Below are 23,183 nucleotides of genomic sequence, written 5' to 3' on the forward strand. Positions count from 1 at the left end.
CTGGTGTAAAACTCAGTCCCATCACTGATTTGCAAAACCTCCGGCCCTGGCCCTTTTAGGGCACTTCTCAGCAGCTAATTTTTAATGCTGCAGAAAAGGGGTATGTGTCAGTCTTTATTTTTTGTTTTATTTTTATTTTTTAATCTTCCAGATTGTGGGCATGCACCTGCAGTGAACGGTACAGTACTTAACTGGGAATTCTGTTGGGCTTAAAGGACTTAAGCAAATGACACTGAGCGTTGGAGGATTATTTCGTTATGACAGGATAACAACTGCTAGAGATGGGAGTTATTCTTTATATATCCGTCTGAGGAGCTTCTGTTGAAGACAACCATCCTGTGATTGTGTAACAGAGTTAAAAAGGGGGTTAAAAATGTGCACCTTCTAAGCAGCTATCTGCACAAGCAGCAGGTGATTGGTTCATGGTCCTGTTTTCCTCGTATGGTTCCATAATACATTTCCTTAACAATCTCCCTACCAAAATAAAAGAAAAACTAAGGCAAAGACAGGTGTTTGAGGAAAAGCAAAACAGCTGTTACTCTTAGGAGTAACATTAGTAACAGTCATTAACAGGCATCCATTTAGGGCTAGATGGTACAACAGTGTCTTTGCACTGTGTCCCAAGTTTATAGAAGCATCTTTAAGCATTTGAGGAGTGTTTGGATGCCTCTTAGGTGATGTTTATTGATTTCTTATGTCACAGAAGAGCCAAGTGATGTGGGATATCCCCTGGGAAAACAACCAGTCCTTGCAGTGAGACGGGACAAACAGAGCTGCTTATGGTCTCATAAGATCTGGAATACTTTGGATTGGTTCTATCCACCCAGAACAGGGAAGAGGATAGGATAAAGGCAGCGTTTGTTTCTAGATCATGGAAAAGGTCATAGAAACAGAACACTTTTATGGCCATGGAAGCAGAACACTTAGTGACTGGAATCTGTCCAACTATATCATTTGTTTATGCTTATTTAAGACACGGTTGTAGAAAGGTTGACAAATAGGACTTTGAAAATCTAATGAGTGTGTATTGGTATGTTCTTAGGAATGAATTATTATGTTTATCACAATTTAGCAATGGCATCCTTTATCTTTTCAAGAAAATTGAGCCAAAACTTAAATATTTGCAGGTTTTGTGACTATGTTCTCATCGCTTCCTCCTGTTTAACTGCTTCATTGAATTTCTAATGTTTGTAATGAAAAGCAGTAAGCCTGCCTTTTTTCAGTGTTCTAACTGACACAAAGGTTTGCGTTATCTAAATGGTTGTTTTACCTATGAATGAATAACTTAATGGCCTCACAGATCATTTTCAAGGCCTCTTGACTCTTAATTGTGGAAACGTTTTATACCCTGTTTCTAAGTTAAAACGATAGATGCATAAAGACTGAAGATAATACTAGACTCTGTTGAAAAAAATAATCCTAGCACAATCTAGGCCGCGTGGTCTTTATCTCAGTATCTGCTATGAAGTGCTGTCCACTGTTCACAAGTCTTCTCTCGACATGTGTGTTTTTGTGTTTGGGGTCTTCTTGCAAAGCTTTGGAGGGTAAAGCAAGGAGAAAGGGCCTCCTAGGTTATGTATGCTAAGAAGGATTCATTCAACAGGGCAGCTAGGATAAAGTAACTAAAGAAAAATCTCTTTTGAATATTTTATTGCTTTCTCTTGGAGATTATTATGTAATTTGATGGAAAAGAAGCCTGAACTGGTTTTAAAAAGGAGTTTTAGGCCTACCAAAGAAAACAAAGATTTCCACTACGTGTAATGGGATCAGATTAGGCCCATCAATCTCAACAAGAGTATGGCGAGATAGAATTTGTGACTATAAAATTAGATGTGCCCTTTAGGCTTCTAATAAAGTGTCTACTGTGCAACACTAGGATGTACAAAATACTGTCTGTGCCGAGATGGTATTTGTCTAATTTACTGTGCAAAAGTGAGGGCTGACTTAGTTCAGTGCTGATGATACTATAATTAAGCCAGCATCTATAACTCCCATTTAGTATCTTTCATGGTTCCCATTTTCCTTTACGAAGGAGAGTAAAGGTAGCTGCATTTGGGAGGTGAAAAGGAACCCCCTATAAGGATTGCACTGAGTAACTGCGGCTTCAGGGTCAGATCTCCATCGCTTTTTGTCATCCCGTTTCATTTTCCTTTGAGCTTGCCCCGTTCTCTCCCTGTGTGTAAGAACCTTAAGCAACTTCTAGAGAACTCTCTGTAAGTCCTCACCACTGGAAGAAGCAGCAGCGACACAAGACGTGATTCTCCACTCCATGCAGCAGGTACAGCCTTGCACAACGCCTGTGGAGAAACAAACTGCACTGGTATTTAACTCTTGTGCTGCAGGATGGAGTTACCCCGTGCTGTGTTGCTTTACAAGACTCAGTACTAGCTCTTGTTTTTCCACAATGAGAAAATAGGGTGGTGGATAGAGGATGGTGAGAAAATAGGAAAGTGAAAGGATATAGCCAGTCATCAAACAGTAGCTTTCCCTATATTTAATTATGCTGTGGTTCTAATGGTTCCACTACCTAGGTAAAGGAAAATCAGAATGTCTGTCTGAAAATTGAGAGAAGCTATTTTCATTGATTCTTGCAAAATGCTTCATGCATTTTGAAAACTGAATGAGAGTAGAAACTCATCTGCCTTTGCATGGCTCTAGGGACTTCAGTGGAAATATGCTAATTTAAGGCAATTGAGGACATCTCCTAAATTACAGTTACCTCTTAATTTTATAATTTAAAGTAACATACTTGATTGAAAAGTAAACTATCTAGTCTTATGGGCTTTCCTTCTGTCTTTCTGTCTTTCTGTCTTTTTCTTTCTTTTTTTTTTTTTGTTCCTCTGCTATTTTCCTTTCCAAGATAAACGACAGCAAATACTTCCACTGAGATACAGCTATGCAGCAACTTAAGATTCTGAGTCTTAAGAGTCTGCCAGGATCACTCTTAGGAAATTCTCCATTTCTCCATGTGGTGAATGCTGCCCCTGGGTCTCAGGTGCAGAAAAATATCCAGGCTTAAGGGTTTCTTGGGGCTGCACTGTTGCTGTCACCATGAAGAGTAGCTTTCGAAAGGATTTACGGGGAATATAGTCATCTTATTCTATTCCACTATATTATTTTTATTACACTAATTTCACTCATCTTTACTTCATTAATTGAGTATTGAAGTGATCTTTCTCCTTTCATGATAATTATGCCTTTCCTTAACACTTTCAAATAATTTAAAATTGATTTTAAAGGGAGGAGTCTGAAACTAGTGATTCCTGGCTGCTTTGTCTCTATTCTTCCATGGAGACCTTTTACCCTGCTGACCAAAGCACCTGGGCAGTTTTGGGGCAGTTGTAGCTTGGATATAGCTTGGAGGAGATCCTTTCAAGAAAATACTGCACAACAGTAACCATGCAAATGTTTTTTTCATGCAGCTAAATATTTATTTCCAGGCACATGGCATGTGTCTGAAACAGGGAAGTTACGAATGTTTACTTGAGAGGATCACCTAGACTACATACAGTGCACAGTCTAAAATCCATTGCACTTTTCAATAACAGGGTAAATATTTTGAATGATGTTAACAAAGCGATGCTTTCAGTCTGAGTGCAGACACTGTGAAGCACTGATTGCTACATTTGGTTTAAGCTGTATTGTTTTCTTCACTTCTAAATTCATCTCAACTTCTTGATGAAAGAATTGGAGAGAACTGGAATCTGTGACAAGGTTCTCGTTTGTCAGGCCTCACTATTTCACCACATATTTTCATTTAAGTGACAACAGTGGAGTGATGTAGCAAAGCTTTTTTCTCCCTTCTTGTTAGATGGCTTTATGCAGCCAATGATATATTCATTTCTTTTTAAGATGCTGCATTTTAGGAACGTTAAAGGTGACATCATTGGATTGTAGTTTAGCCACTCTTTCCTTTAGCTAATGTGTTTTTTTCCATCCTGAAACAAAATACTAAACTCTATAAACTGCTGTGGAGAGGCATTCCTTAGACTTAATAGCATATATCTGCTAATTCATTCAGTTGCTGCCTTACATAGCCTTTGTTTTCCCAACACCTCATGATTAGCTGTTGTCCAATGTGCAGTGCTATACAGTGGCTTGAAACCTCTTTCAGTGTCTAGGAGAAAATTGTCTGAAGCTGTTTCGTGGAGATGTAGGGAGATAGATGCCAGAAGTAGCTTCCTGATGATTAACTTTCATTGTAGTATGTGACTATCCTATTAGAATAGCCCTGAAACTCTGTTCCCTGCTTTTGATATATGGGTGCCGATATTTCTAGATTATGAAGACTCTTCTATCTGACAGGCTTGCTGTGGACACATTACATTGAGGAAAATCTTCAGGGTAGAGTTATGTTGGTTTTCTCATTGGGTGCTCCCTGCCCCAGAAACTTGCAGAGGTGACAAGAGCGTGGGATTCATTCCTGAATGTTAAGCTGTATGTGACAGTTCCCTATTCCCAGAAAAATCCCAGAGTATTTCTGATTTCTAAGCTGCTATCTGTAGATACATCGGAGCTCTTGGAGAGGGAGTGGATGGTTGTAATGCTCTGTTCTTTTTTATAGTAAGTCTTAGTTACTGTTTCTTACTTTCGTAATAATAATTAATCCTTTAAAATTTCTTTAAAATATAATCGGTTGATTTTGAACTGATTTGCCCCAGCCCTTTAGAGCTCTTAGTCACCCCTGTTTCCTTCTGAGACAGTTTTCTTGTGTCATCAAAAGTGTCCAGAAAAAAAGTATTTGTCTTTGCTCGTTTCGTTCGTTCTGGTGCCTTTGGAGCACTGAAGAGTGAGTGATACAGAAGACTCTTTATGTAGCCACTGACAGTTTGGTTGGCTCTTCACCTCAGAAGAGAAAGGTGCCTGGATTTTGTTTGGGACATTCTTCTCACCTCATAGATGTGATTGAATGGAGATGTTTGTCATGCAGTTGAAAGGTTTTGTGTTATATTCAGTTGAACCTCTTCATAACATTCGGAACGACCTATTACTTAGTGCAGTTTGTAAAGGAGGTTATGAAATTCATTGATGTCCTGTCACTGTAGCCTGTTTTCTTTGCTGGGTCCGTTTATGCCGCCTGGCAATACGAAGCTGTGGGCAATGAGGTGTAAATTGCTTCACGTAGGGGATGTACCCCTGTTAGAAGTAACTTACTGTAACTTCCACTAAGTCAAGTTAGGTCAGCCTGTTTGGTGATGTAATTTGTTACAGTACCGACTAATGCAGTGCGATTTGTCTGAGGACTTCTTCCACAAGGCTCCCGTGAGGCCAGACCTTGTAGTTTGTAGTCTTTAAGGCTGGTGACAGATTTACTTGAATAAGGGATGAAAGATTTATTCTGGTCTATGGCTCTGGAAAGTGTAGATGAACTAGATAGTTGAAACGTGAGTTTTGACAGCTCTCATCATTCTACTGTTTTTTGAAAGGGTTTCTATTAGCAAATAAGTAACAAGTAAATCTTTATTGTGTCAGGGCAGGAAAGAGGAGGAGCTGTGTTGAGATTGTTTTCTTCTACTAACATATATGGGCAAGTGAACACTACCCTGTTCACTGGGGTTGCAGTCAGTTTGCCCTCCCTGGAGAAACTCTGCCAAGAGAAGGAGACACAGAGGGCAGGAAAGTTCCTTCCATTTCTTGTTACAGTGTTTGATCTGAGAGACGCTCTTCACTCCTTGATTTTGGTAGGAAAGGAAGTTTCAGTGAGGCAAGGTTGACATTAATGAGCAGGTATGATAGACCTGAAAGGGAAAAAAACATACTGATAAATGGAGCTACTGGGGTAAACAGGAGCTGTGAGAGCAGTTGCTAAAAGGGAAGGACTCTGTTTCAGACAGTGTTTCCTGAGTTTGGATTTTGGTTTGGCTTCATAGCCGCAGCTCACACGAAGGCGGTATGGACAATGTGCCGTAAGGCCACATTTGAATTCTTGTGACACCAGAGCGGCCTTTTTCAGGGAACTGCCTCCCCTTGGACTGCTGTGGGAAGCTGAGCAGGACCCCGGCTCCTGCCTCTGGCTCCTGCAGAGCTTTGCCAGTGCTGGGGGAAAGCTGGCTGGGAGCCTGGCTTCTTGTCAGCTGTGGGATTACAGAGCCTCTGCTTCCGTGGTGGCCAGGGGCCTTTGGATCACAGGCTCTAAGCTCAGCAGAAGCTCTGAGACCCTGCAGGTGGGAAAGGCAGGAATGGGCACTTGCCGAGTTTATTTATAGCACTTGAGACCAACTCACTGAGTTTCTATTTTACCTGATTTACAGGTCTCTATTTTACCTGATTTATTGTTTTCGATTAATGAACAATTAATGAATTCTAGGGAATGGAAGAGCCTCATCAGGTCGATTGGTTTTACTTTCTAGTTGCAGGTCCATGCTGTGTGAGAAATACAGGTTCAAATCCTCAGCATTTCTCTGGTTTTAATAAGTATTCCTTTCTGGACACAAATCTTGCTGCTTGGACATTTGTTTCTATGAGAAGACTTGGTTTTAATGAATTGGCTTTGTTGAAGAGAAGTATCTCATGTCAGAAAATTCCTGTCCAGCTCTAAAAATGTATTTGGAAAAGTACTGTACAAAAACTGAACTGGTAGCTTTATTGCTCACTGTGCATTTGGATTAAATGCTACAAAGTTATCTGGAAAAGTGAAGGCCAGCACTGTATTGCTCTGGCTGAGCTCTCAGTGCTCTGGCTAGAGCTGTGGCCTGGTCCGGGAAAAGGGCAAAGGCAGTAAAGCCAAACAGTGCGGTGAGAGGACTAGGGTTTTGCAGCTGTAATGCAGGTACTGCTTGGCATTTAAAATTAATCTGAAGATAATTGGATGCCATGTTGTTTCAAGGGATGCAACACTGAGTAGAAACTCATGTTTAATATTTAACAGCACTAGAAGTTCTAGCTCCCTATTGATGGAGGGGGGAAGCAGAGAGGAGAAGGAGAGAGGAAGACTTTGTCTCTTCAATGTCATATTACCACACTGTGAAAAATAACACACAGTTACGGTGCCTTGCTGATGGTGCTGGCAGCGCAGGGCAGCCTGCTCCGACAGCCGCGTCCGCGCCGGCACCGCGGGATTTGCTTATGGCTGTTGCAGCCATCGTTTACAATAAATATTGTCTGCCGAGTAGGGTCTCCTTGGTTATATTTCCTATCGTTATACCCAAGCGAAAAACCAAAACCTTTGGATTAAAATCTTCAGATAGAGATTTTTTAAAACCCGTGGAGTGGTTTGTTTGTTCTTGTTCTTTATGTACTCCTCTCTTTGGCTTTCTCTCTTTTTTCTTTTTTTTTTACCCTCTCAGTTCAAATCAAATAGTGGTGGAGCACTGTTTTAACTCTGTACCTACAGATGTGAGCAGTAAAAATTAAAAAGGAGGCAAATCTTAACCAGCAGATCTGGTAGTTTTTCATCTAGCTTCTGAAACATTTGCCTGTGTGGCGAGTTAAGAAGTGGGCTTCAACTGTGAGTGTCCGGAGCAAGAGAGGGCAGGTGCCGGGCGCCCCTTCTCCGTAGCGGGGCTGCCGAGGGAGCTGGGGAGGCGCTGAAGGTCTCGAGTTGCTGAAATGGCTGCTTGTGGTGGTGAGGCCTGCACCTTGCTCTTCCCCGAGAGCCTCTAGGCCAGGACCTGCTGTTGCTTCCCTTCCCCAGACCAGCCTCTTGCATCCTTGCGCATCCTGACTTTACCCCCGCAGGCCCCTCCGTGTGTCCCAGCCTGGAGCCGGGTCGTGTGGAGACCTGGGCAACGTGGAGGGATCCCATGTGCCCCACATCGGGGCGCGCGGCAGCACACGAGCCCTTCTTGGCTGCCCCCTTGGCGTCTGTGATCCCAGGTATCAGGATCAGCAGCAAAGCTTTGCTGCTGTCTGTCCGGCCTTCTCAGGAGAGCTCAGACACAAAGTCCTTCCTTTGAGGAACAGGCGCAGCCCTGGGGCGTTCCTAATGTGTCTGCTTGGCTGGTTTCCAGGCAGGCTGCCTGATCTGAGCGCGGCCTCGGCAGCTGCCTTTGAAAGGATGCGCCCGCACGGAGCCCTCTGCGGAGGAGCTGCAGCCCTCCCTGGGGCCTGGCGCTTCCTTCAGCGGGTCACCCAGCGGCCTGGAGCACCGATCCTCTCCCCGCAGAGTTAAATCCCTCTGGTCAGAGATCTGGCTTTCAGGGATGAAACGGCGCAGACTGGCACTGATGAAGCAGCCAGTCTGAGTGTCACTAGTGAGGGCAGAATCAGGAGGCTGCGCTTCATCTTCTGAAGCAAAATAAAGCCAGATCTGTTTCAGTCTAGGCAGTTGTATATACAGACATAATATCCATATATATATGGATATATATATATGTTATATATATATATATATATCTAATAATATCCAGCACAATATCTTGAAAATAATGAAGCAGTAATTATTAACCTTCATTTCCCAGTGTTTCCATGTCACAGCATTGGTCAAGTTGAAGGCAATATTGTTCTGACTGTTGTTCCCCTTGCTTTTCTGATTGTGTTTTCCTGCTGCTTCTATAGGTGATTAGTAAACTGTAAATTATGACTTTGGTAGTAACTATTTCATTTTTCATTTTGCTGCCCTCATGGGTGGCAAGATGAAGAGGAGGAGTAGTTCAAAAGGGGTTACCATAAGTTGGCTACCATAGTTCTGCGTACCTGTGTGGGTGAAAAGGAAAGCTGCTCTGTGTGTGTTTTGACTTTTTTTTTGCCTCTGCCCTTTGCTGAGGAAAATGATTATGTTACAAGCTATTATTATATTATAAAGTTATATTGCCTTTGCTAGATTTCTCACAGCTGAAGAGCTTGTCTGGGGACCTTTTCTTCTTTTGCTCATTTGCTCATATGAAAAGCAGTGCTCGCCCGGTGGTCGCTAGCACGTAACCCTCTCCGTGTTTAGGCAGACTGTGTTTAGACAGACTCTCTGTGTTTAGTTCACAGTCAGCAAGCCTTGAGAAGGTACATGCACATGTCTACACCATAGGAAAGCAGAAAACAAGAGATCACCCACAGACCTTGAGCCACAGAGATGGTCATAGCTGGAACATAGCTGGAAATATCATCATCATTTCTCAATGGGTCTTGCTTAACTTTGGAAATCTTGCAGCCATGTTTTACGTTTATTTGTCAATTCATGTTTCATTTTGAGATCTCATTATCCCATCTGAATGAGGAACAAAAATGAGTGCTTGTTTTATACCTTATATATGTTTTTTAAGTGTGTGGTTGTTTCCTACATACCTGCTTCTGAAGCTGGGTGTGGGGATCAGTTTTGCTCTTGACTTTGAGGAGGAGCCAGCCCTCAGGTGATAATGTTTCAGCATTAGGGATCGTCAGGGAGATAATGTTTCAACATATCCATACTTCCCCCCCCCCCCCCCCCCCCTCTGGATTATATCTGCAACTGGGAAGAGAAAAGTGAGTGGAGTTCAGTTCTGTGATGTTTGCCTTCTCTGTTAGGTTGAGAGTGACCTTTTTGGTTTTGTTATCCTTGAAGCTTGAGATGTAAAGGAGGTCATTAAGTTGACTGATGCTCTGTCAATATATATGTGTGTGTGTTTTGTTTTTCTTTTATCTTTTCAAAATTTTTATTTATTTATTTTTTGCCAATCCTTCAATTAGTTTACACTCCTTGCCAGTGAAAAAATTATTTTGGGAATATGGTATGGTAAATATTCTCACCAGCAGGTTGAGGGACTCTCAACCCTCTTTGATGTGGTGTCCTCATCTGCACACTTGACAACTGTTCTTTTCTTTAATAAAATGCGTCATCCTAAAATCCATGTGCTCACCGATTAATAACCCACAACCACACTTGAATGCAGGTGTAGTGCCAAAACTGAAGTGCACATTCACTCAAGGATTTTGACGTTCACCATGTACTGTGTTCTCCTTGCTCTTGTAGAGTTTTACAATATTGTAGAATGCATATGGTTATTGGAGAATTTCCATTTCTGTCTGTGCTTGTTTTTCTTGTTTTAAAAACATTGAGGAGGGAAGGGGGCTTTAAAATGAGAAACTCTAGTATTTAGAAGGGATTTTTTTTTGCCAGCAAAGTTTTGTTCATTGTCAAGAACAGGGGTGTATATGTTATACCCATGCTGGTATTCCTGCAATATGCCTTTTAAACCTTGTATGTGTACAACAAATGCCACATATGTATTGAACTCTTCTTGATTTTTGGATTTCTTTGGAGAAATTTGGTTATGAAAAGAGAAGTTAATGTCCAAACGCAAATAAATATCTATCCTCCATTCTTGCTTGTGTCTGCAGTAATGGCTAATGATGCCTTTATCACAGCACTTGGTGCTGACTTTGTGTGTATTCATGCGTTTGCAATATCTGTACTATCCTTTCAGGATATAAAGTAATTATTTTTGATAGGATAGCTATATTTCTAGTGAGATTATGTTATGAAAAATACTGCTAAAGGGGAAAAAATAATTAGCTTGGGAGCTTGTGTGCTTAACGCAAGTTGGATGTTATTCAGAAAGAGGTACAAAGATCTGTAGAGTGTCCACTTCTGTCCTAGTAACACCTTCTCTGTTTTTACCTCCTCTCCTGTGTGATAATGAGAAGTTATGTCATGTAAAATGTCACTGTGCTCTTAAAAGTGGTTTATGAAGTGTTGCATTTTGGTGTAGGTACCTGGAACTGGAAAGCAGTGGCCATCGAAATGAGATCAGGTTGCATTATCGTTCTGGCAGTCATCGCTCCCACACGGAAGTGTTCCCCTATATTTTGGCAGATGATAAGTGGCACAGGCTTTCCATAGCAATCAGTGCCTCTCACTTGATTTTACATGTGGACTGCAATAAGTAAGTAAACAGTGTTGTTTCATATTAAGTCACATTTGGGACATTGTAGCTCTGAGTAAATGAAATAACAACCTGACCTTCTTTATTTTTATTTTTATTTTTATTTTTATTTTTATTTTTATTTTTATTTTTATTTTTATTTTTATTTTTATTTTTATTTTTATTTTTATTTTTTGTTTTGTTTTCCCGTGCCCTTCAACAGGATTTATGAAAGAGTTGTGGAGAAGCCCTTCATGGACTTACCTACAGGTACAACCTTTTGGCTGGGACAGAGGAATAATGCACATGGCTATTTTAAGGTATGCATTCCCTGAAAGTAAAAGGGTGAATTTGGGTAAAATGACTTCGCCTTATTTTTACCCGAGGCAAATACTCTGTGATATGAAGGATCTGCCAACTAAGGCTGATTTGGGTTCAGCTTGGTTAAGTTTAGTCTTGCTGACGAAGAGAGGTAGATAGGATACAAGATGATGCTTGCCATGTTACTTCTGCAGCTGGGAGGATCATCTCTTGGAAGGATTCATCAGAAATAAAGCTGGATTGATGAGAAGAAACTTTCAATTTGTTATAGTAGGTTGAAAACAACTTATATTGTTGAAAACAACAGTATATGCCAACAATATATGCCAACAACAATTTAAACATGGGAAAAGTCGATGGCCAAGTGATACAGTATCATAGGAAATAGATATTCAGGTTATTGTCTGTTTCACAGTTAGATGCATTCCCCCACTCTAAATATTATTTCATTGGTTTCGGTTTCATTATTATCATCTTTCTGTCTGTCTTTCTGTCTTTCATTTTTTGTCTTTTTTTTTTTTTAACATACCAGTGTGGTATCATAACATCTTATGGGGTTTGAAATTAATGACTAGCATCAATGAAGAGAATGCTGCTTTTCTCAGAGGCAAAAAAGAAACTGAACAGGCATTTTGCTTACTGTGTTGGCTCAAATATAGGTATCTATAGCAAGATCCTTGTGCAAAGCAAGATTGCAGTGAATTCTGTTTGGATTGGAGTGTAAGTTTTATGACTCCTGAGTCCATTAGGTAGCATTTGCTGGTCACAGCTACGGTCTGTGGTTTGGCTTTGGGTGTCTCTGGAGCTGCTTTAATGAACAGTGACATCCCCTGGGTACCTTGCAGTGCTGCCCTCCCACTTACCTCCCCCCAGCATCTTTTTACTGGAGTTGCAAAGTGTAGTTGATGTCTGTCACAGAGCCAATCACACTGTAAAATATGACCTGCTAAAACCTTTCTGGGATAAAACATGGTGAGTCCTGCAGCAAATTCTGTGCCTCTGTGCTAAAAGCAGTTTTTAGGTGTTGAAAAACTGTACTCAAATGGCAGTTTATATTCCTGGTAGGTAGAAGGTCTGGAGATCTAGAGAAGCACTTGGAATTGAAAGCTAAAGCCTGAGTTTGCTCTGATTTTTCACTTTAGTGTGTGTTTCCTTTTCTTGTGAAAGACGGAGAGGATGCATGGTAAATGAGTTGCAAAAGCACATGGCTGGCTTAAATAAACAATTGAATGTGAGAACAAAATCAGCAAATATTAGTACATATGGATAAATTGATTTCAGACACACTTCCTCTACCCTGTGTTTATAATTAATCTGTTTTTTAAGATCACTTTTATTTGTCTTCCCAATTCTTGGCTTGATTAAATTCTTCTTTCCCATATCATAGTCACTGCAATTTGGTCACAGATAATTTGGTATAGAAAAATAACTACTCCTGTGGATGATATTTGTTTGTTTCCTTGTTCCTTGGGAAAGATAAAATGAAAGATAAAAACAGAGAGAGCTGTGCCTCAATTGCAAATACAAGTCAGCTTAACAGAACTACAGGAGGGAGTGGATAGTTGTTAAAATAACACTAAAAAATACAAATGTTCTAATTGATTTCTTCAGTGTAATGCATTAAAAGTGGTCTGACCATATCTGAAAATGTTGCCCATGAAAAGGCTATGAGGGAGCCCGAATAGGCTAAATGTCACAGTTCCATATGCACAAAATTTTATGGGCACTGTTGTCTATAGATAGAATGGCCACGAGGCTGCTCTCAATCTGCCTTACTGTTTTGGAGTGCCTGTGTTATAGGCACACAGTGTGGGATGGTTTTCATCTGGTTTTCAGAGGTCCAGGTTCTCAGTTCCTCCTGACAATCAGGCTGCTTTGAGTGCATCTCAAATGCTTGTCTGTATAGGAAGGTACTCAAAATCATTAGTCACTCTGGAAAACATTTTATTTGGCTTTTTCACTTTGGACCTAATCTTTCTCCACTAGAACAGTGTCCCAAGATTATGGACTTATTCACCATGGGATATATTCCTATCTGTGTCATTTTTAGGTGCTTAAATCTGAGAGGGCACTTCTGGCTGCCTCCTTTATGGCTCTGTGTGATGTCTGTAGGTACCTGACAGCCAGGGGTGCTTTGGCATAGGAGCCTGTGCCCAGCCTTTCATGTACGGTCACAAATTCCTGATTAGGGACCCCAGGCAGCCTAAATGTCACAGCTCTCTGTTGTTAGGGAGGATGAGGAGGAATCTGAATGGATAAGCAGCAGAGTCTGGCTTGAATCACAGCTGATGTGTGACAAATGAAGGTCCCTACATAGGGGAGGAGCTTTACCATTAATCAATAGATAAGTGACTTAAATACTTGCCTGTATAATTAGAAAAAGATGTCTGTTAAGCTCTTCAGGAAGGAACTTAGGGAACTTTCAGGAAAGTTCCATCAACATAATAGTTGATGTGAGTTGATGTGAGTGATGTGAACTTCACCACAGAAGAGGGCAGGGAAGCAGGGTGAACACCAGGAGCTAGTAATGAGTGTGCTCTTCAAAAAGCTCTTTGCTCCTGAATTCCAGCCCACTTGCTCTGGGAGGGCCACAGGGATGTCCTCCCTTAGCCCTGTCTGTGTTACTGCTAGCTAGTACCAGCAGCACCTTGTGTGGCGTGGAGAAGTGTCCAGTTGCCCTGAGAATTTGCTTTGTTATCAATGGAAAAGGTAGGCTTGTCACCTCTCCGTGTCCTTTCAGGCACAGCTACTCTTCTCCGTAGGCCACTTAGGCTGCCCAAATCAGGCACCTGAGGTCAAAAATTTGTCTCTTTGGCTTTGTAATAGTGACACTGAATCCTTTGATGGATGAAATGACCTTTTGCATTTAGTCTATATTGTTCTTAGTGTCTTGAAACATTCCCTACATAAGCATGCTAATCAGTTGCTTTCTCCTCTGAGAATCAGTGTGAGATACTGGGAAGGAGTCATGGATGAAAAGGACGTCTGGAACATATATGGTGGGGCAGCTCATTTCTAAATGGCTGTTTGGCCTTTATTTTAAGAGAGTAGCAAAGTGTCTGCTAATTGTATCTGTGTCTAAGGAGGCGGGTAAATTCAGCCTGTAAGCCTGTGAGCTGTTCTGGCTGAAATGGGGCATTTCCAGGTGGCATGTTTAAATTTCATACTGAACTTCCTATTCTCTTAAAGTCTTGCCAACCTGCAGCTCTGCAGCTGTGTAACAGATCTGTAGTTTCCTAGCGTTCCGCTTGCTTTATGAAGGCATCCACACCAAGGTCATAAAGGGTTAGTGTGAATGCTTTTCCCAAGTCGAATTTCTTTAATCTTCGCTTCTATTTGACAGTTGTAGTTTAGTGAAAAATTAGCATGTTATCTAAGTGTTTCAAAGTCACTGGAACTGTTTTTTAAATTACTTTTAAAGGTCATTTTCAAGCTTTCCTGCAGTGGTTAACTAAAAATAATAATGAATTCAAAACAACTAACTCTTGCCACATAATTATATCTTGACATTTAATCTTATGTCTTTTAAAAATGATCCTCTATGTCTATACATGTATATCCATCTGTTTCACTTTCTCTTTATTCTTCTATCACTGCTCTGGGCCCAGATAAGAAGCTGTATATTCATAAATATTATTTTTGTCAGGCAGGTTTTCTGTGTGGGCTTTAGTATTTTGCATGGTGAATGAAAAATATGATTTTGACAGATAAAAAAAAATACATCTTTTTTTTTTTTCCTTCTCTACTTACAGGGTATAATGCAAGATGTGCAATTACTTGTCATGCCTCAAGGATTTATTTCTCAATGCCCAGATCTTAATCGCAGTAAGTCTATTAATTCTTGCACTGTAGAATGAAAGGCCTCTTGCCTAATTTCTGTCCTGCAAGCTTTCTTAAAACCTTGACCTTCTGTGTATTGATTGTAAACATCACCATGATTGAACTTATTGTGCATATATACCTGGATGAATATGTATTTGTAATTCTAGCATGTCCAACTTGTAATGACTTCCACGGACTTGTGCAGAAAATTATGGAGCTGCAGGACATTTTAGCCAAAACATCAGCTAAGGTAAGGTTCACTAGGAGGCATGACATAGGAAAACTGAGGACGCTAAGGCTTAATTGCCTGAATCTTAATTTTAGATGATTTGTATGTTTGTGTGGATGTGCATGTGGGTGTGTGTGCAAAATGCTGTCAGTTCAATACAAGTGGATTGAAGCAGGTTGCTATGCTCACAGTGCTTTTTCAGCAAGATTTATTGGTCCAAGATCTTTCTAAACCTGAGCTGCCAGGGGACCTTTCAAACAAATTATATGCAAGACAGGCAACAGAGAACGATTTCTTCTTTTGGAAGATCATGCTGAAAACATTTATGGCTGTCAGGAAGCATATACAATTTAAAGCATTTCTCACTGTCTGTTCCAAAGATATCGTCAGGAATCAAACTATCTGGTTAATTTAATACACAAATTACAAAAAAAAAAAATAAGTCTTGACTGAATTGGAGGAACAATTGCTAGCCTGCTAGTTTTAGCTTTACCTCCAGTTTTGACTCACTACTCAGATTTACTTCTGTGTAAAACCTGTTCCTGTAAGTTGTTTGTGTTGAGCAAGATTCCTCCTTATGGTCAGTTCACATAAACAAAGATGATCAAGTAGGGGCCATATCAGCTGAATCTTAATCTTTATGCCATGATATTCATGATATTACTAGTGAAAGAAGGAATGCATTCAATCTGTTTTTTTTTCTCTGAATGATCATATAAGCATTTCACATTTGACGACAACCATCTTACTGTCTTTGCAAATCATACATGCATTTTCTTGTTTACACACTTGAAGAGGAGACAGTTCCAACTAAACCCCTCTTTTTGTGAACCATGTATACAGCTGTCCCAAGCTGAGCAGAGGATGAATAAGCTGGATCAGTGCTACTGCGAAAGGACCTGCACAATGAAAGGCCTGACCTACAGAGAATTTGAATCATGGACAGATGGTTGTAAGAACTGCACTTGCATGGTATGGCTGCAGTTGGGGCTGGAGACTGAGCAACCCTAACGTTCACTTTAATTAGAACTTCAGTAGTCCAAATAATGGGAAGACTTCCAGTGTGTACACTGGGTAGAAACAACAAAGTGCTAGGGAATCGTATCCTAAATCCAGAATGCTGTTAACTGATACATTTTCCTATCATTTCAGCAGTGCCAGCATATGTAGCTCTCCCAGGTTTTATGGCTGTGTAGGCAGATGCTATGCAATATATTTTTCTGTCATGTTATTCCCATGCATTGAATTGCAAGCAGTTTCTCTGGATAATTAATTCCCTGGTTCTTTTATCACTACAAACACATCTTTGTTCTTAGCAAATGATTTAACAGATCCCTTGTGTGTGATTTCCATTTAGTTTCCTTTGGTTACATCTCAATAAGTAATAAAGAGTAAAATGTCAGGGTTCTATGCAAGTTCTAATGTATCACACACACACAAAAAGAGGAAAAAAAAGGAAAAAAAGTGAAGCATATGGAGGCCTTCCTAAAGTATCAGGACTCCAGAAGTGGTTGCAACTTTCCTTTCAAATACCACTCCATGGTATTTTAGTTAATGTCCATCCATTTAAAACACATTAATTCCACTTAGATTCATTAAGGGCCTAATCTAAAACTCATCAGAAATTGGTGGAAACGCTTCTATTCCCTGTACTGCACTTAGTTTACTGAGCTTGTCTGTGTGTTACTAAACTATTCTCCTTGTACATAATTTGATCTTGGTCTGTTTCTAGAAGGATATTAACTTTGTTTTTAATGCTTGTAGTTGCGTAGAAAATTTCTTAGTCCATAGTATCAGACCTTGCTGAATGTTACCTAACAAATGCATTCAAAGCATTTTAAATGCATTATATATCTTGTCTCAAACTTTTCTTGCAGCTATGATGCTATTATATTTCAAAAATATACTCTATGTAAAAATTGGAAGGCAGTATTGCTTTATGAGGCTTTTATATTTCATACTAATTTATCATTTTGCTGCTGACTAGCAGGAAATTTTTTATCTGCAAAAATATTTGCCTCTTAAACAAAAACACCAAACACTTAAATCACTGTCTTCTCAAGCGCATCATACACATCTAAAACATTGTGCATGGTGTTTTAAGGGTGTAGTTTCTATTCATGCCACTGTTAAAAGAACCACATTAACATATTTTGGGGGAGGGGTGTTGTTGTCAGGGTTTACTGTACTTAAAACTAGCTTGCATAGGAAGGAAAATCCTCACACCCTTGAGGAAAATCTCCTTTCTTGCTAAATGCAGCTGTCAGTTAAGTGTCTTTTTATTTTTCTCTTCTAGAATGGTACTGTGCAGTGTGAACCTTTGGTTTGCCCCATCTCTGATTGTCCTCTCAATTCTGCCCTGGCCTATGTGGATGGCAAGTGCTGCAAGGAATGTCAGTGTAAGTTTTACTGTGGTTTTCCCTTCTAATGAACGTCCGGAGATCTGTGAAAAATGAACTAAAATCACTAAAAAATAAACCTTTTGGTAAAAATATCCCTGAGAGAACTGGTCAGGGAACGGCATATTTGGACTGGGAAAATCTGTTAGATATTTTGCTAAACTGATAACCAAAATGCTTTCATTTTTCAGTTGAGGCTATTTTGCTTTAGTTCAGTGATTTTTCTGAAATCACATTCCTTATGAAAGATTTCAGCAAAAATGTTAAAAAAGAAAAGAAAGCAAGGAAGAAAGGAGGAAAGAAAGAAAAAAAGGAAGTCTGCAGGCCTGTTCTTATTTATCTTCTAGCGAAATCTGACCTGATGGGTAGAGACTTGAGAGTAAATGTCTTGTGTTTATTTTGATGAGTGTTCCTGCACGTCTAAGTCGAGAAGAATACACTTTCTGTTGCAGCATCAGAAATAGATTCAAATTTGATTCTGCTTCTGTTATTGAGGAAAGAACAAACTTGTACTAGACCCAAGAGGCCAGCGAAAAACAGTCACCTAGAAATGTTCTTTCACTAAAGGTCAGACAGAATTATACAGGAAAGTGAACAAGAGTAATTTCATGTTGTCATTTAAAATAGGTGATTACCTTTCTGATTTCATAGGATTTTGCAGTTGTTGCAAGGAGGGTCAGAGAAGACCAATTTGAAGTTAACTGGTATCTATTTAAATGGATCATATATAGTATTGCAGGTTGGTTATGGATGTGTCACATATGATGGATATTTATTTTAAGATAAGGTGGAAACCATTCTTGAAATTCAATTTGAAATGTGTACACTTAATTCTGTAATAGTTGAGGCTTTTCTGTGGCTTCACCACTGCTATGTAAAACCTCTTACAAAGCAGAGAGCAATACCTAACTGCTTCAAATGACATGTGAGACAGGATTCGGGAGGACAGGTTGTGTTCCATCAGTCTTGTTCCCACAGGAGTTTATTAATAATCACTTGTGTTAGAAGTTATTCCATTTTAGGAAGCCTTATTACTTTGCTGTAGGTTAGTTCAGAGGAAACTGGAATTTGAATGCCCCAGCTGCACAGATCTTGCATGTGGGTTATGTGGCTCAGGGACCTGGTCACTCGGGGATGCACAGAGTTCAGGTCTCCCTTTGAGTCTTTGATGGCTGCAATGCAGTTTGAGGGCTTGATCCTATAGGTTGTGTTTTGTAATCTACTGTATGAGAATTGAGCTGGGGAGACCAGATATTACTGTACAAGTGCTCACATTGTAAAAGACTCCACGCGGAGTTATTTTTATTGGGAATCTTGACAAAGGTCAAGAAACAAATGGGCATATGGACACTGGCCTCATTGCACAGTGCCAGTATTTCACTTCTTGCATCTGTGACACAGCTGTGCTGCATTGCAGCGTGGGGATAATACTCTGAAAACCCCTCTCTGAGGTTCTTAATGCTAGCCAAAGCTTTTTAACTTCCAGTGCTATTCATCTATTGCCACTGCGTAGCTCAATTTATGACTACTTTGCATGCGTGACACTTTCTGACAAACTACCAGAAAAATGAATAGACATAAACTTATTTTCAAAAACTATCTCTAATTTCATCTAATTTAATCTGAAATATGTAGGGAGTTTGCATTTAGTATGTGGCTTTGCTTTTTCCTTCTTTTCTTATGTTTCAAGAGACTGACTCTTTGTAAGGAAAAGGCAGAGCACAAACTGACAAGATAATCACCTTTCAGTGGAAAAGTGTGAAGAGCAAAGTTAGAGGTACTGCAAATTGTGGGACCTTCGTTTATTCTCCTGGTCCTTTTGGTGGAAATGCTGAGTTGTCACAAGTTCATATATATGTGTCAGCTGCATCCTGCCCTCTTGACACCCTGAGTTCATGTCCCGAGCTGATTGCAGGCAGTGACCACAGTTCTTGCTCAAGGGGTCAGATCTGAGTTCCTTCATTTGAGCACTTTCTCAAAATAGCTTTTTTTTAAAAAAATATCTCATTTCTTAGAATAGTGTCAGGGGACGTAGCATCTGACTAGGTCATGCAGACCGGACACAAATGGGACATAAATAGGGGAGTGTTGTCTAAGCAGCCACTCTCCTTAGCATTAGATAATCATAAATGGTGAGGAAAAATAATACGCCCAATATGCTGTGCTTTGAGTTTAGTGTTTGTTGCAGGACAGAACGTGTGTGGTTCTCTCTGCCTCCTTCCTGTCACTTGGGGTCCCTCGCAGCAGATGGGCTGTTTCTGCCAAACTGCCGTGTGAGGAGAGCTGCCAAGGCCCTGGGCGCTGTGGCAGGGCCTGATTTACTGACAGGCAGCGCGAAAGGATAGAAATGTGCTGAGTGGAAGGCACTGGGTGACCAGCGAGCAGGATTCAAAGGTGGATGTGTGGAGTGTGGGTTGGGGGTTTGGGGTGGATGTGTTTTTAACTCGAGGATAGATTCATTTCGCACAGCTTCAGCACAACTAACCTTTTTCCCTAAATGTTTACTTAATGGAAAAACATTTAGTAGGGAATCTTGTAGGAAAAAAAAAAGGGTACTGCATTGATTTTAATCCTTTGTGTGTGCTGAAAGAGAAGAAAGTCAACAACAAACACTCGCCTTCTCCCCAAACCCCCGTGAAAGAAGTACAGTCTTCCGAGACACATAAATAGTCCTATGTATTGAATGCATGTTTCAGCTACAGGCAAGCAGTTCAGCACGGCTCAGGTGAGCTACCAAAGCGTGCCAAGATCGATGGGAGCCTCCTGCAGAGAAAGCAGAGAATTTTCTTTCCTATTCCCAATGCCATTTTAAGCCTACCTGTGAAGGTGTGTGCAAGAGATCATTAACTTTTTCCCTGTGCAGAGGCAAATAAATTGTGTGGTGCTAGGCCCTGATACAAAACAGAGATTAAGCTCTGTATTGATCCTATAAAATATGACTTTCCACCATGGGCTTGGCTTAAAAAGTACAAAGGCAAGTTCGTTTATTTTAAGTGAGTCATGAAAGGACTGCCAATGTCTTAGGAGCTGAAGCAATTGGTACTTGGTCAGCAAATCTTTTTATGGTATCTTATGAGTTAGGATATTAACACTATGGCATCATTTAAGTAGCGGTGTGATGTATGTATTTCTTAAATGAGTCAATGTATTTTTTAACAACCTAGCTGATTTTTATTTTTAGTGCCAGCAGTGGTGACTGTACCTGTGTACCAGTGTCTGACACAGTAATAATTCCTCACCCCAACACTGACTTCCAAGAAGAAATTGTTCTGTTCTCATCCTTGTCCTTTTCCTGCTGACACTGCAGTTACTTACAGACCCAATTTTATTACATTGGGTCTTACAGCTCCAGACTCTTTATGTGTCCCAACCAGTTTCAGTGGAGTTTGAAGTCTGGGCCATCATGTCCAATTACACAGGCTGATTTCTTTTTTTATATGTCTTTTTTTTTTTTTCTCCTGAATTAAACGGACATTTGGTGGGTTTCTGGCACACTGCAATCTCAGCTGCCCTCTGACACAAGTATCTTAAGCAACTGTAAAAACTACAGGACTTTGTTGGGTCAACTCCCACTTCCATTGCTAACAAGTAAGATGTGGGTGCAGGGAGGAGAGAGGTGTGTGCCCGTGCAGGGGGTGTGATTCAGAAAGGTGCTTTAGCAAAACGGTTAAAAACACATATGGACATGGTACCTCTCAGTGGGTGAAGGATGGATTTCTGATTTGGTGATCTGTCTTGATTGCTTGCAGGAAGACTTAATTTTATACGTAAATGGAGAGGATTTCTCCTTTCTTCTTCATAATGCCTCAATTTTTCCTGGAGTTACAGACACTTCTAAACTCCCAACTCTTTTAGCCTACTGACATGGAGAGAAGAACTGTAGAAGTCTGTCTGCTTCTCATTTTCATAGCAGTTGCACATCAGCAATAACACAAAATACTATCTGGAAAGGTAAAGAATGTATATGAAGCTTTCTAGCAAACCAATTAATGTTTGTCCAGGTAGATTTGCAACAGCTGTTGCATTTAATGCAGCACAAGAGAAGAGCCTGCAGTTCAGAGAGAGGTGTTTGAATGAGAGGGTGAGTAAGTTTATACTTGAGCACTGAATTAAGCTCACACACCAAGAGCATCAATACTAAACTCAATGGCTAACAAGGTCTGTTGGACCGAGGGTGCCATTAGCTGTATTTATATGTGACAGTGGAGCTTGCCTCTCTTTGAAAATGGAGGAAGCAATAGAAATGTGAAGAGAACTCCTTAAAAATGATGATGAAGAGAGGCGCGGATCATTTTATCACTTCTTGTGCATTTCTGTGCCCTACAATTTAATAAAAGATTAGTATGGGACCTGAAATAGTCAATCTGTGCTGATTTGATGGAATATTAAATTGCAGAGTGCTGGTAGCTGGGCCTTCACAGAGACACCTCCAGTGAAAGCCTGCACTGACTGCACTAGACAGTACTTCTCGATGCCACTGTTCAATATGGTGATATTTTGTGTGTGGTATCCAAGAAAAATCAATGGCTTTAGTTTGTGCTTCCTAAGAAGCACAAATCTCAGAATAACTCACAGCATTTGTTCTTACTTCTTTCTCTCTGTGTTGCTTTGTGCCAGATGGCAATATTCCTCAAAGAGGATAGGAGCTACTAAGGGATACTGTTTACTAGTCAACTGTCGCTGCATTTACCTGTTACCACTATAAATTCCTGCATCTGAAGTCATAGCTCCTGCCTCAACACATTAGGCTTCTTAACAACATGTACTGTAAGTTACTGGAACATAATCTTGTGGAGGAAAGGTGTCAAACAGCACTGGCCCTGATCATGCTCAGGATTAGAATAAAGAAGGGCCCAAGTCTATTAAAATCAAGGCTTTACTATTGTAGATTTTAGACTAAACTGCTGGACTAGTGAATGAATCAAAGCTGTTAAGAAGCTACATTGAGCCATCTTACTTCAGCAGTTTTAAGTAATACTCATTCATTTATCAAAACTTTTTTCTTTTTGACATTTTAGAATATAGGGGGCAAGAAACATTCTGTCCAGTGCTTTTGGTCATAAATATTAATATGTGGTTTCTTACATATTGGTACAAGAGGAGTATAAACCCTTTTATCTTCAGATAAAAACATTTTGAAAAAAAGCAGATAAATTCACCTGCTTTCCTAATACTGCTAAACAAGTCAGGAATGTAGCAGGCGTTGGGTTGTTCCCAAGGACTGCAGCAGTTTTTATTTTCTGCTTTCAGTATATAGAATTTCTCAATGCTAGTTGGCATTTTAGCAGAGCAGTGTCCCTTCAGACTCTGCTCTCTAGATTCCCTGTGCAGAAATGGTTCACATCAGCTTTATTCCATAGGCCTTTGAATCATGTTCAACAATAGTATTACTTCATAAGGACAGATGAAGAACAGTGTATACAATCTTTTAATACAGAGATGAATAAGCATTGTATTTTACTGCCTGTTTACACAGGTTTATTACTTGAGCAACTATGTTTCCAATGAAAGGCAGTGTTTTTATTAATTTAGGAATAGCACACATTTTTCTAAAGGCATTTATGTGAACAAAAAAATCTTTGGACTCATGCATGTTGACAAAATCAGTGGAGTAATTTTAGGCTTAGAAAGGGGTAGCAG

At 40.2% G+C, this 23,183-nt stretch overlaps 1 protein-coding gene across 1 annotated transcript in view; it reads left to right on the forward strand.

Moving 5' to 3' along the window:
- NELL2 (neural EGFL like 2) overlaps window positions 1-23,183 on the forward strand; it is a 136,448-nt gene that overhangs the window by 17,157 nt on the left and 96,108 nt on the right. Inside the window, exons 4-9 of the mRNA XM_026050258.1 lie at window positions 10,620-10,793; window positions 10,996-11,092; window positions 14,846-14,918; window positions 15,083-15,165; window positions 15,988-16,116; window positions 17,441-17,543. Coding sequence (XP_025906043.1) covers window positions 10,620-10,793; window positions 10,996-11,092; window positions 14,846-14,918; window positions 15,083-15,165; window positions 15,988-16,116; window positions 17,441-17,543 — 659 coding nt within the window. The remainder of the gene's footprint in view (window positions 1-10,619; window positions 10,794-10,995; window positions 11,093-14,845; window positions 14,919-15,082; window positions 15,166-15,987; window positions 16,117-17,440; window positions 17,544-23,183) is intronic.

This window comes from Nothoprocta perdicaria, unplaced genomic scaffold (genome assembly GCF_003342845.1).
Source record: "Nothoprocta perdicaria isolate Ctin4 unplaced genomic scaffold, notPer1 scaffold_67, whole genome shotgun sequence".
NCBI lineage: Eukaryota > Metazoa > Chordata > Aves > Tinamiformes > Tinamidae > Nothoprocta > Nothoprocta perdicaria.